Here is a 13,465-nt window from a genome sequence, read left to right as displayed (position 1 = left end):
TTTTTCTTTTTTTTTCCTTCTTTTCTGCTGCCCTGCTAAGGCTATGTGACTGTTTAAATGATAGCTAACCCTCCATTAAATGCAATGTCACTTTTTCGTTACATTTTAGATATAACAACATTTTAGATAAATTTTTATTTATATTTTTAAGTCATTTAGTAAAAATATTTATTAGAAATTTTAATGTGTATTTGGTGAAAATGATTATTAGAAATTTTTAGTTTCCTTTACTAATTTTATCTGTCAAAATAAAATAAATCACATTACTTCTTTTCTTTGATCTTCTAATTATTACCCTCAGTTCTTTTAAAATATTATCGTTACACTCCTATTTTGTAAAAAAATTATAATTAAACCCCTAAAATTTAGTCTCAAAATCCATCATTGGATTTTTAATGAGATTTATATGAATTTAGACTCTTTAAGCTCATGTGTTAACTCTTTGAATGTGGTTCTCTAAAGCAAGGTGATATTTTAAAAATAAAATAAAATTATACTATTGTTTTGTATCGTGTTTTCAAAAATCATTACAAATGGTAAAATTATATTTCGACCTATATGATTGAATTAACTATTTGAATTCCAACCTTTTGCTTCACCACCTTAATGACCTCATCAAATATAGGTTGCAAAGTATTTTCAATCCTATGCCAGTTTTTGTCTTTCTTTCCTCTAATTTGTGAGAAATTCGATTGTACCCTAATTGAAGTCAATGTCATGAATTGTTCCTTTGCATCATGTTTTTAACATGAGAAAGTGAAAGATGTCTAATAATTGATATTAGTGTCATGTTGTGCTCTATCTATATGTATAAGGAGATAATCAAAAAATAAATTTCTCTTAAAAAAAGTGGTATTTTTAAGTTATTATAACTTTTGGAAAAATTGAGACTAACAAAAGTTAAAGGAAGTGAACTTGTAAAAAAATATTAACAATGAAAATATAGTAAAATTTACTTTTAAGTAATCCTAAATTTATCAATCGAATACACCAATCTTTCACTCCAAGCAAATGAACCAAATAAGTTAATATCATTGTAGATTCCAATTAAAAGTAAATTAATTTTATTAAATTTAAAAGGAAGATTTATAAGTATATAATAATTGAAGATTGCATTTAAAAATAAAGTTTCCTTTTTTTATTAAATATTATTCACATTCAAAAAATAAAAAAAAAACCCAAATTACGCTCCCAAGTCCCAACCCTTTCCCTGAACACCACGTCGCAACCCAAAATTTACACTTCTTCTGCTACTGCCGCTGCCATTTCTGCTTTCAAGATATGCGTAAGCTTCCTTCTTCTTTTATTCTTCGTTCGGTTGTTAATGCTGGAAGCCTTCTTTCTAATTTCCACTCTTTTTCTTCTTCTGCTTACACCATTGCTACCCACACCGAAGGCCTAAGTAAGAAACCCATGTCCATGCCTGTTAGAGGAAAGGGAAACGGAGACCACCACTTCGATAATGTTGATCATGCTTTGAGTTTGTTCAATAAGATGATTGAAAATTACCCAAAGCCTTCAATTGTGGAATTCAATAAATTATTAGGAGCCATTGTTAAGATGAAACATTATGCCATTGTTGTTTCTAAGTATAGACATATCGAATTATTGGGAGTTTCCCATGATGTTTATTCTATGAGCATCTTGATTAATTGCTTTTGTCAATTAGGTCGAATTGATTTTGGGTTTTCTGCTGTGGGGAAAATGCTGAAGTTAGGTGTTGAGCCTGATGTTGTCACGTATAATACGTTGGTTGATGCGCATTGCAAGGAAGGGATGGTCTCTGAAGCTGAGGATATTGTTGACGCAATGATAAAGCGAGGCATTGAGCCTGATGTTGTTACCTATAGTGCATTAATCAACGGCCATTGCTTGCAGAATGAAATGGATAAAGCTAGAAGAGTTTTCAACTTGATGATTGAGAAGGGTTGTGCACCTGATATAGTTACTTACAGCACCATGATCAATGGATATTGCAAAGGGGAAAGGTTAGACAAAGCAATGGAACTCTTTCATGAAATATCTCGAAAGGGACCATTCCCGGATACTGTCACATACAACATTCTTATGCAGAGTATGTGTCAGTTAGGGGAAGTTTCAACTGCATGTAAACTTTTTAGAAAGAGGCTTGCCTCTGGACAAATTCCAGATATAGCGACCTGTTTGATTTTGCTGGATGGTTTATGCAAAACAGGTCATATCAAAGAGGCATTGAAACTTTTTCAAGCAATGCAAAACATTGGGTTGGAACTTGATATTGTCCCGTATACTATCCTAATTGATGGGCTTTGTAAAGCTGGGCATATCGATTTTGCCAAGGAATTATTTCATCAACTCTCAAACAATGGTTTAAAACCGAATGTTGTCACATATTGTGTAATGATTAATAGACTGTGTAAAGAGGGATTACCAGATGAAGCATACAGGTTGTTTGGGAGCATGGGAGATAATGACTGTTTGCCTAATAGCCGCTGTTATAATGTAATGATTCGGGGGTTCCTTCGCAACAGCTATACTTCAAAGGCAAAGCAACTTCTTATGGAAATGGTTGGTAAGGGCTTTTCTGCAGATATAATCACTGCCCAATATCTGTAGCAATGACAATAGCATCAGTATAAATTTCGGCTGCTCAGAACTTTTAACTCCAAGTGTGGAATTCAATCCAATTTGGGGTTTGTGATTGAAAACATTTTCTGGTAAATGATTTCCGGAAAATAGTATGATTTTCGGAAAAATGTAATATTTTCCGAATGATTTTATGTAAAACATTTTACATTATTTGATAAGTTTTTTTGAACTCATTTTCTGAAAATTGTTTCAAGTGAAACAGATACAAGATAAATATTTTCATAACAGAAAAAATATTTCTTTTCATTATTTAATTACCAAAACTATCGTAAAATAAAGTATTTATCTTTAATCAAACTTAGTTAACTTAATTATTTTTGTAGAATTATTGGTTATGATTATTGCAACTACAGCACACCTTAAAACAGCAGCACTGACGTTCAAATAGGCACAAAATACTGTTCTTTGATAGTCTAATAATCGCTGCAAATGATTTGGTAAATCTTCTTCGATGAAATAACAATGAAACTATCATCTCAATTAACCTCAACGATGCACATCACCAATCTACAAAAAACATCTGAGATCGAAAGCACCCAGACTTTGCCAACGAATCTGCCATACCATTAGCATCTCTCCCAATTTTTCTAAACAGTACCTCATGAATGGACATCTTAATCTCATCAATGCTTGCAAAAATGTGCCAATATTTCCAAGGCCTAGATTTCTCATTGATACACCAAGTAAGCTCGACTATGGAGTCGGAGTCAACCATAGGCTTTTAGTCTTTAATCCTCTAGGAGTCTAAGAAGAAATGAAGAGTTAACTTAATTGCCATAATTTTAGCGAAATTAGAATCTTGGATGCCTTAGGGACCTGAAACATAGCAATGACATGACCCTTCGAATTTCTAATATCCACACCACACCCCGTCGGGCCAAATTTACCTAATGTTGAATCATCATCGTTAAACTTTAACCAGCCTTCATTTGAAGGTTCCCAGCGTGTCACACTCTTGGTATAATGGCTACAGATACTCCTTTCACAATCTCGTGGACACCCTTTCCCCCCACATTGACTCAACAAAATTCATACATTCTAGCAAGACTTTTATCCAATGCAAAGATCTTAATTTAACCAGAAAAAAATGTACTCCAAATTAAAATCTTTTCCTCTAAACATAGAATCATTTCTTGCATTCTAGATGGTCCACAAGGCAACCAAAATAGACATCAACCACCAATTAAACAGAGGTTTAGACACCAACTTATCAAAGCATAACAAAGGAAAGGATAAAATACATCAGAATTTGTTAACTCGGGCACAGTTCAACAAAATGTGACTAACATCCTTAGATTCCACTTTGCACCAATGACAAACAACATGCTCATTCGAGATCGAAATGCCTCTATTCTTAAGGAAACACATCATAGGAATCCTTTCCAAAATCACCAACTATGCAAAACATTGTATCTTAGGCGAAATGTTCAGGCTCCATAATATTTTATAATTAAAGGACAAAACATTGTATCACGATGCAAATTGCTCAATGTCTTCAACTCCCAAATAAAAACGATTCCTTCGAAAAAAGGAGCTCCACAACTGATGGTAAAATCCGCCATTTTGTGAATAATCCTTAGCTTTGACGACTATATCCATAACCAAAGCAAAAATTCTAGGATAACAATCTTTAAGAGCTCCACATCATTTGAACAATCGCATCTTCCACCTTTGCTAGTTTTGTTTTAAGTTAACATGATAAGATCAAGTCTCGAATTATCCACTAATTTCTTCACCAAACCATTTTTGAGTAAACCAACTTCATTTAGCCATAGATAAAGAGCACATCAACAAGAATAAGAAATAAGAGAGAAGTCGCACCTCAAGCCTACTAATTTTTTCATGACTAAATCATCATCCACTTCAGTTGTCATCCCAATTAATCTACTGACTCTCCAAGTTTCCTCATCCTCCTTACGGATAAAATCCCTTCTTTTGATGAAATCGCTACCAAAAGAATACCTCATTAAATATTTCTTCTTTCCCTCTTGATTGATGCATGTGCATGATAAAATACCATATACAAAATCAAAACCAGCTACAAGTGCCGCACAATACCATAATTTTTCCTACATAGAGCTGATTTTGCTAACCAATCAATACCATCATTGAACACCATGTAAATTTTATATTATTTTGTTCTACTAGATTCAAAATTACAACTATAGGTTTAACAAAATAAATATAACTACATGACAAAGTTGCAAACTCTCAAACAATGATAAAAGTAATAAAAGTAAATGATGATAATTAGAGGTATTCATGGGTCAGACTTGAACATGATATTAACACACGTAATGTTTATCTAAATTCGACATTCCCTTAAAATTTAGTCTCAAAATCCATCATTGGATTTTTTAATGAGATTTATATGAATTTAGACTCTTTAACCGCATGTGTTAACTCTTTGAATGTGGTTCTCTAAAGCAAGGTGACATTTTAAAAAATAAAATAAAATTATAGTATTGTATTGTATCATGTTTTCAAAAATCATTACAATGGTAAAATTATATTTCGACCTATATGATTGAATTAACTATTTTAATTCCAACCTTTTGCTTCACCACCTTAATGACCTCATCAAATATAGGTTGCAAAGTATTTTCAATCCTATGCCAGTTTTTGTCTTTCTTTCCCCTAGTTTGTGAGAAATTCGATTTAACCCTAATTGAAGTCAATATCATGAATTGTTCCTTTGCATCATGCTTTTAACATGAGAAAGTGAAAGATGTCTAATAATTGATATTAGTGTCATGTTGTGCTCTATCTATATGTATAAGGACGTAATCAAAAATAATTTTCTCTTATTCTTGAATGATTTGATTATATAAAAGTGGCATTTTTAAGTTATTATAACTTTTGGAAAAAATGAGACTAAAAAAGTTAAAGGAAGTGAACTTGTAAAAAATATATTGACAATGAAAATATAGTAAAATTTACTTTTAGGTAATCCTAAATTTCATCAATCTTTCGTTCCAAGCAAATGAACCAAATAAGTTAATACCATTGTAGATTCCAATAATTTTATTAAATTTAAAAGGAAGATTTATAAGTATATAATAATATTAATAATAATTGAAGATTTCATTTCAAAATAAAGTTTACTTTTTTTATTAAATATTATTCACATTAAAAAAAATAAAAAACACCACTTGGCAACCCAAAATTTACACTTCTTCTGCTACTGCCGCTGCCATTTCTGCTTTCAAGGTATGCGTAAGCTTCCTTCTGCTTTTATTCTTCGTTCGGTTGTTAATGCTGGAAGCCTTCTTTCTAATTTACACTCTTTTTCTTCTTCTTCTAACACCATTGCTGCCTACATCGACTGCCTAAGTAAGACACCCATGTCCATGCCTGTTAGAGGAAAGGGAAAAAGAGACCACCGCTTCGATAATGTTGATCATGCTTTGATTTTGTTCAATAAGATGATTGGCAGGTGCCCAGTGCCTTCAATTCTGGAATTCACTAAATTATTTGCAGCCATTGTTAGAATGAAACATTATGCCATTGTTGTTTCTATGTGTAGCCAGATGGAATTATTAGGCGTTTCCCATGATGTTTATTCTGTGAGCATCTTGATTAATTGCTTTTGTCAATTAGGTCGAACTGATTTTGGGTTTTCTGTTTTGGGGAAAATGCTGAAGTTAGGTGTTAAGCCTAGTGTTGTAACTTTTTCAACTTTGATTAATGGGCTTTGTAAACAAAGAAAGATTTCTGAGGCCGTTTGTATGTTCGATGAAATGACTGAAAAAGGGTATCAACCTGATTTGATTATTTACAGTACAATGCTTAAGGGGTTGTGTAAGGCCGGTAATACTGGTAGAGCTGTTAGGTTTCTAAGACTGATGGAAGGCAGAGGTTATGAACCCGATATTGTAGCATATAGCACTGTCATTGACTGCCTTTGTAAGAACGGTTTGTTACAGGAGGCTCTCAATCTCTTATCTGAAATGAAGGGTAAGGGCATTAGACCAAATATCATTACTTACACTTGCTTAATTCATGGTATGTGTAATTCAGGCCAGCAGGAGGAGGCAACAAGGCTCTTGAATGAAATGGTGGATAACAATATTTCACTTGATATTGTCACATATAATTTATTGATTGATGCTCTCTGCAAGGAAGGAACGATTTCTAAAGCTGTAGAGACCGTTGACATGATGAGAAAGCAAGGCATTGAGCTTAATGTTGTCACGTATAATACATTGGTTGATGCGCATTGCAAGGAAGGGATGGTCTCTGAAGCTAAGGATATTGTTGACGCAATGATAAAGCGAGGCATTGAGCCTGATGTTGTTACCTATAGTGCATTAATCAACGGCCATTGCTTGCAGAATGAAATGGATAAAGCTAGAAGAGTTTTCAACTTGATGATTGAGAAGGGCTGTGCATCTGGTATAGTAACTTACAGCACCATGATCAATGGATATTGCAAAGGTAAAAGGTTAGACAAAGCAATGGAACTCTTTCATGAAATATCTCGAAAGGGACCATTACCGGATACTGTCACATACAACATTCTTATGCAGAGTATGTTTCAGTTAGGGAAAGTTTCAACTGCACGTAAACTTTTTAGAAAGATGCTTGCCTCTGGACAAATTCCAGATATAGCTATCTTTTTTATTTTGCTGGATGGTTTATGCAAAACAGGTCATATCGGAGAGGCATTGAAACTTTTTCAAGCAATGCAAAACAGTGGGTTGGAACTTCATATTGTCCCGTATACTATCCTAATTGATGGGTTTTGTAAAGCTGGGCATATCAAATTTGCCAAGGAATTATTTCATCAACTCTCAAACAATGGTTTAAAACCGAATGTTTACACATATTGTGTAATGATTAATAGACTGTGTAAAGAGGGATTACCAGATGAAGCATACAGGTTGTTTGGGAGCATGGGAGATAATGACTGTTTGCCTAATAGCCGCTGTTATAATGTAATGATTCGGGGGTTCCTTCGCAACAGCTATACTTCAAAGGCAAGGCAACTTCTTATGGAAATGGTTGGTAAGGGCTTTTCTGCAGATATAATCACTGCCCAATATCTGTAGCAATGACAATAGCATCAGTATAAATTTCTGCAGATATAATCACTCCAAGTGTGGAATTCAATCAAATTTGGGGTTTGTTTGTTTGATTGAAAACATTTTCTGGTAAATGATTTTCGGAAAAATGTAATATTTTCCGAATGATTTTTTTTGAAAATTGTTTCAAGTGAAACAGATACAAGATAAATATTTTCATAACAAAAAAAATATTTCTTTTCATTATTTAATTACCAAAACTATCGTAAAATAAAGTATTTATCTTTAATCAAACTTAGTTAACTTAATTATTTTTGTAGAATTATTGGTTATGATTATTGCAACTGCAGCACACCTTAAAACAGCAGCACGGACGTTCAAAGAGGCACAAAATACTGTTCTTTGATAGTCTAATAATCGCTGCAAATGATTTGGTGAATCTTCTTCGATGAAATAACAATGAAACTATCATCTCAATTAACTCAACGATGCACATCACCAATCTACAAAAAACATTTGAGATCGAAAGCACCCTGATTTTGCCAACGAATCTGCCATACCATTAGAATTTCTTCCAATTTTTCTAAACAGTACCTCATGAATGGACATCTTAATCTCATCAATGCTTGCAAAAATGTGTCAATATTTCCAAGGCCTAGATTTCTCATTGATACACCAAGTAAGCTCGACTATGGAGTCGAAGTCAACCATAGGCTTTTAGTCTTTAATCCTCTAGGAGTCTAAGAAGAAATGAAGAGCTAACTTAATCGCCATAATTTCAGCGAAATTAGAATCTTGGACGCCTTAGGGACCTGAAACATAGAATGATATGACCCTTCGAATTTCTAATATCCACACCACACCCGTCGGGCCAAATTTACCTAATGTTGAACCATCACCGTTAAACTTTAACCAGCCTTCAACTTTAACCAGCCTTCATTTGAAGGTTCCCAATGTGTCAGACTCTTGGTATAATGGCTACAGCTACTCCTTTCACAATCTCGTGGACACCCCTTCCCCCCACATTGACTCAAATTCATACATTCTAGCAAGACTTTTATCCAATGCAAAGATCTTAATTTAACTAGAAAAAAATGTACTCCAAATTAAAATCTTTTCCTCTAAACATAGAATCATTTCTTGCACTCTAGGTGGTCCACAAGGCAACCATAATAGACATCAACCACCAATTAAACAGAGGTTTAGACACCAACTTATCAAAGCATAACGAAGGAAAGGATAAAATACTTAGAATTTGTTAACTCGGGCACAGTTCAACAAAATGTGACTAACATCCTTAGATTTCACTTTGCACCAATGACAAACAACATGCTCAACCGAGATCGAAATACCTCTATTCTTAAGGAAACACATCATAGGAATCCTTTCCAAAATCACCAACCACGCAAAATATTGTATCTTAGGCGAAATGTTCAGGCTCCATAATATTTTAAAATTGAAGGACAAAACATTGTATCACGATGCAAATTGCTCAATGACTTCAACTCCCAAATAAAAACGACTCCTTCGAAAAAAGGAGCTCCACAACTGATGGTAAAATCTGCCATTTTGTGAATAATCCTTAGCTTTGACGACTATATCCATAGCCAAAGCAAAAATTCTAGGATAACAATATTTAAGAACTCTACATCATTTGAACAATCCCATCTTCCACCTTTGCTAGTTTTGTTTTAAGTTAACAAGATAAGATCAAGTCTCGAATTAACCACTAATTTCTTCACCAAACCACTTTTGAGTAAACCAACTTCATTTAGTCGCAGATAAAGAGCACCTCAACAAGAATAAGAAATAAGAGGGAAGTCGCACCTCAAGCCTATTAACTTTTTCATGACTAAATCATCATCCACTTCAGTTGTCATCCCGATTAATCTATTGACTCTTCAAGTTTTCTCAGCCTCCTTACGGATAAAATCCCTTCTCTTGATGAAATTGCTACCAAAAGAATACCCCATTAAATAATTCTTCTTTCCCTCTTGATTGATGCCTGTGCATGATAAAATATCATATACAAAATCAAAACCAGCTACAAGTGCCGCACAATACCATAATTTTTCCTACATAGAGCTGATTTTGCTAACCAATCAATACCATCACTGAACACCATGTAAATTTTATATTATTTTGTTCTACTAGATTCAAAATTACAACTATAGGTTGAACAAAATAAATATAACTACATGACAAAGTTGCAAACTCTATGGCTAGGATTGGAAGAAATTTAGGAATGGTGTTGAGTCTATTTGAAAATTTGCCTAATGCTACTGCTAGTCTTGTGCATATGGATAAAGGGTCAATTTCTAGATGTGTAAAGAACTACAGTGATTCTGGTGCTTAGATTCTTATGAGCGTCTTTGGCAACCAAATAAAAACTTTAAGTTAACCTTAAACTAAATAATCAAAGCAAATGTTGTGGCAAAAAAAAAATATATATATATATATATATATGTTTAATGAGAAATGAGTGGAGCCTAAGCGGTTCAAGCCCATGTGACCAATACTAGCATAACTTTTTTAACCTTACCAAGTTGAATGATGATTTTAATGAGAACCAAATTGTGTTTTTAAAGACGTTGAAAGTAAAGAAAAAATGTAAACTCATGTGATGTCATAATGGTTAAGGGTGTTTATCGTCTCAAGTGTAGTTTGGGTTTGAGTTGTATTAATCTGTTTTTCTAAACCATTTTTATCAAAAATAATAAAAACATATTTTTTATTCTCTAATTTTCACATATTTTTATTTTCATTTTTCAAAAATTATTTTCATTTTTTTTTATCCCAACATGTTTTCTTCACCATTTTCCAAGAAAATGAAAATGAAAACAGCCCTTGTTTCCTAAAAGAGTTTCCAGTAGTGTCATCTAAAAGGTGAATCTGCTATATTAGTCAGTCAGTATAGGAAATCTAACGTATTCGTAATTATGAGTAGTAAGTATTCATCAGTCCGAGTTATCAATACTATATATGAAAGATGTTTAAATTCTATAGTATCCGCTAAATTTGAGTGTTTCACGCTATATAGAAAAGTTAACTAAAGTATATGTTGTTCGTCAAAATAGAGTCTTCTCATGGTATGTAATAAGGTTGCCTAGGTTAATTTAAGTGTTATTTTGTACAAATAATTTGATAGTTGTCACTTCACTAGGAGAATCCGCCAAAGGTAGATTCTATTTAAAAATAAATAATAATTTTATTAAATTTAAAAGGAAGATTTATAAGTATATTATAATATTAATAATAGTTGATGATTGCATTTAAAAATAAAGTTTAATTTTTTATTAAAAATTATTCACATTAAAAAAATAAAAAAAAAAACCCAAATTACGCTCCCAACCCTTTCCCTAAACACCACTTCGCAACCCAAAATTGACACTTCTTCTGCTACTTCCGCTGCCATTTCTGCTTTCAAGATATGGGTAAGCTTCCTTCTTCTTTTATTCTTCGTTCGGTTGTTAATGCTGGAAGCCATCTTTCTAATTTCCACTCTTTTTCTTCTTCTTCTAACACCATTGCTACCCACATCGAATGCCTAAGTAAGAAACCCATGTCCATGCCTGTTAGAGGAAAGGGAAAAAGAGACCACCACTTCGATAATGTTGATCATGCTTTGAGTTTGTTCAATAAGATGATTGAAAAGTACCCAAAGCCTTCAATTGTGGAATTCAATAAATTATTAGGAGCCATTGTTAAGATGAAACATTATGCCATTGTTGTTTCTAAGTATAGAAAGATCGAATTATTGGGAGTTTCCCATAATGTTTATTCTATGAACATCTTGATTAATTGCTTTTGTCATTTAGGTCGAATTGATTTTGGGTTTTCTGTTTTGGGGAAAATGCTGAAGTTAGGTGTTGAGCCTGATGTTGTAATTTTTTCAACTTTGATTAATGGACTTTGTAATCAAAGTAAGATTTCTGAGGCCGTTTTGTATGTTCGATGAAATGACTGAAAGAGGGTATCAACCTAATTTGATTGCTTACAGTATAGTACTTAAGGGGTTGTGTAAGACCGGCAATACTGATAGAGCTGTTAGGTTTCTAAGACTGATGGAAGGCAGAGGTTATGAACCCGATATTGTAGCATATAGCACTGTCATTGATTGCCTTTGTAAGAACTGTTTGTTACAGGAGGCTCTCAATCTCTTATCTGAAATGAAGGGTAAGGGCATTAGACCAAATATCATTACTTGCTTAATTCATGGTATGTGTAATTCAGGCCAGCAGGAGGAGGCAACAAGGCTTTTGAATGAAATGGTGGATAACAATATTTCACTTGATATTGTCACATGTACTTTATTGATTGATGCTCTTTGCAAGGAAGGAATGATTTCTAAAGCTGTAGAGACCGTTGACATGATGAGAAAGCAAGGCATTGAGCCTAATGTTGTCACGTATAATACATTGGTTGATGCGCATTGCAAGGAAGGGATGGTCTCTGAAGCTGAGGATATTGTTGACGCAATGATAAAGCGAGGCATTGAGCCTGATGTTGTTACCTATAGTGCATTAGTTAATGGTCATTGCTTGCAGAATAAAATGGATAAAGCTAGAAGAGTTTTCAACTTGATGATTGAGAAGGGTTGTGCACCTGATATAGTTACTTACAGCACCATGATCAATGGATATTGCAAAGGTAAAAGGTTAGACGAAGCAATGGAACTCTTTCATGAAATATCTCGAAACGGACCAATCCCGGATACTGTCACATACAACACTCTTATGCAGAGTATGTTTCAGTTAGGGAAAGTTTCAACTGCATGTGAACTTTTTAGAAAGATGCTTGCTTCTGGACAAGTTCCAGATATAGTGACCTGTTTGATTTTGCTGGATGGTTTATGCAAAACAGGTCATATCGAAGAGGCATTGAAACTTTTTCAAGCAATGCAAAACAGTGGGTTGGAACTTGATATTGTCCCGTATACTATCCTAATTGATGGGTTTTGTAAAGCTGGGCATATCGAAGTTGCCAAGGAATTATTTCATCAACTCTCAAACAATGGTTTAAAACCGAATGTTGTCACATATTGTGTAATGATTAATAGACTGTGTAAAGAGGGATTGCCAGATGAAGCATACAGGTGGTTTGGGAGCATGGGAGATAATAACTGTTTGCCTAATAGCTGCTGTTATAATGTAATGATTCGGGGGTTCCTTCGCAACAGCTATACTTCAAAGGCAACGCAACTTCTTATGGAAATGGTTGGTAAGGGCTTTTCTGCAGATATAATCACTGCCACCTTGTTTATGGATCTTATCATACACTCTAATAAATCAATCTTGCTCTGAAATAGTTCACAAATTGTGCAAAGATCATCACTTGCAATGTGAATCAGTTGTACATAACCATTGCACAGTGATAAAAGATTGTGGAAACTAGAATGAGGTTTAGTGTCTATTTTCAATATTATTGATTTTGTTCTGACTTGTGTTGCTTGTTGATCATGATCTTAGCAACTTCTTGATCTTTTTGGTGGTGATGTTAAGAAATTAGTGGAAAACCAATATTGCTTGTGAATTTTAAAGCAGTGGCATTTGTATGAACAAATAAACATGAGTTAGAGAATAAAAGGAATTGAAATAAATATTAAGGTGATTTAATGGCATTGATCTACGTGTGTTGAGTAATAAAGGGTTGAATGTTTATATAAAGGAGGGTAGTGATTTCAGCCTATCCTCAACAGTCCCTGTACTGTCCTTGCAAAGAATGCTCCTCAGTGCAGCAGGTGGATTCAGCAGCCTGCTTAGGCCAAACGCATTGGCTTCCCGGACAATGTGATGTATCTTGACCTTCCTTTG

General features: G+C 33.8%; 3 protein-coding genes across 4 annotated transcripts; all 3 read left to right on the top strand.

Moving 5' to 3' along the window:
• The first annotated feature begins 1,080 nt into the window (after positions 1–1,080).
• LOC128040961 (pentatricopeptide repeat-containing protein At1g62930, chloroplastic-like) lies at positions 1,081–2,778 on the top strand. Of its 2 annotated transcripts, none has more exons than XM_052630097.1 (2): positions 1,081–1,285; positions 1,397–2,778. In XM_052630097.1, exons 1-2 carry the CDS (start codon positions 1,282–1,284, stop codon positions 2,593–2,595), a joined length of 1,203 nt encoding a protein of 400 aa, XP_052486057.1. In that variant the 5' UTR covers positions 1,081–1,281; the 3' UTR covers positions 2,596–2,778. The 2 variants fall into 2 exon arrangements, with proteins under 2 accessions (XP_052486057.1, XP_052486058.1); XM_052630098.1 differs by having other exon boundaries at positions 1,084–1,285; positions 1,670–2,778.
• Positions 2,779–5,781: 3,003 nt separating this feature from the next.
• Positions 5,782–11,632, top strand: LOC128041113 (pentatricopeptide repeat-containing protein At1g63330-like). Its single transcript, XM_052630452.1, has 2 exons — positions 5,782–7,675; positions 11,040–11,632. The coding sequence occupies exons 1-2, from the start codon at positions 5,841–5,843 to the stop codon at positions 11,608–11,610; spliced, it is 2,406 nt and encodes an 801-aa protein (XP_052486412.1). The 5' UTR covers positions 5,782–5,840; the 3' UTR covers positions 11,611–11,632.
• On the top strand, positions 11,612–13,114 carry LOC105766412 (pentatricopeptide repeat-containing protein At1g62930, chloroplastic). Its single transcript, XM_052630451.1, has one exon. The coding sequence runs from the start codon at positions 11,612–11,614 to the stop codon at positions 12,953–12,955; it is 1,344 nt and encodes a 447-aa protein (XP_052486411.1). The 3' UTR covers positions 12,956–13,114.
• The last annotated feature ends 351 nt before the right edge of the window (positions 13,115–13,465 follow it).

The sequence above is a fragment of the Gossypium raimondii genome, chromosome 5 (genome assembly GCF_025698545.1).
Source record: "Gossypium raimondii isolate GPD5lz chromosome 5, ASM2569854v1, whole genome shotgun sequence".
Classification (NCBI taxonomy): domain Eukaryota; kingdom Viridiplantae; phylum Streptophyta; class Magnoliopsida; order Malvales; family Malvaceae; genus Gossypium; species Gossypium raimondii.
This window is presented reverse-complemented; position numbering and strand designations above follow the sequence as displayed.

Coding starts and splice junctions, on each gene's coding strand:
- LOC128041113 (XM_052630452.1), top strand. CDS start 5,841: ATGCGTAAGCTTCCTTCTGCTTTTATTCTTCGTTCGGTTGTTAATGCT. Junction 7,676..11,039: donor ATAATCACTGCCCAATATCT/GTAGCAATGACA, acceptor AACCCAAAATTG/ACACTTCTTCTGCTACTTCC.
- LOC105766412 (XM_052630451.1), top strand. CDS start 11,612: ATGACTGAAAGAGGGTATCAACCTAATTTGATTGCTTACAGTATAGTA.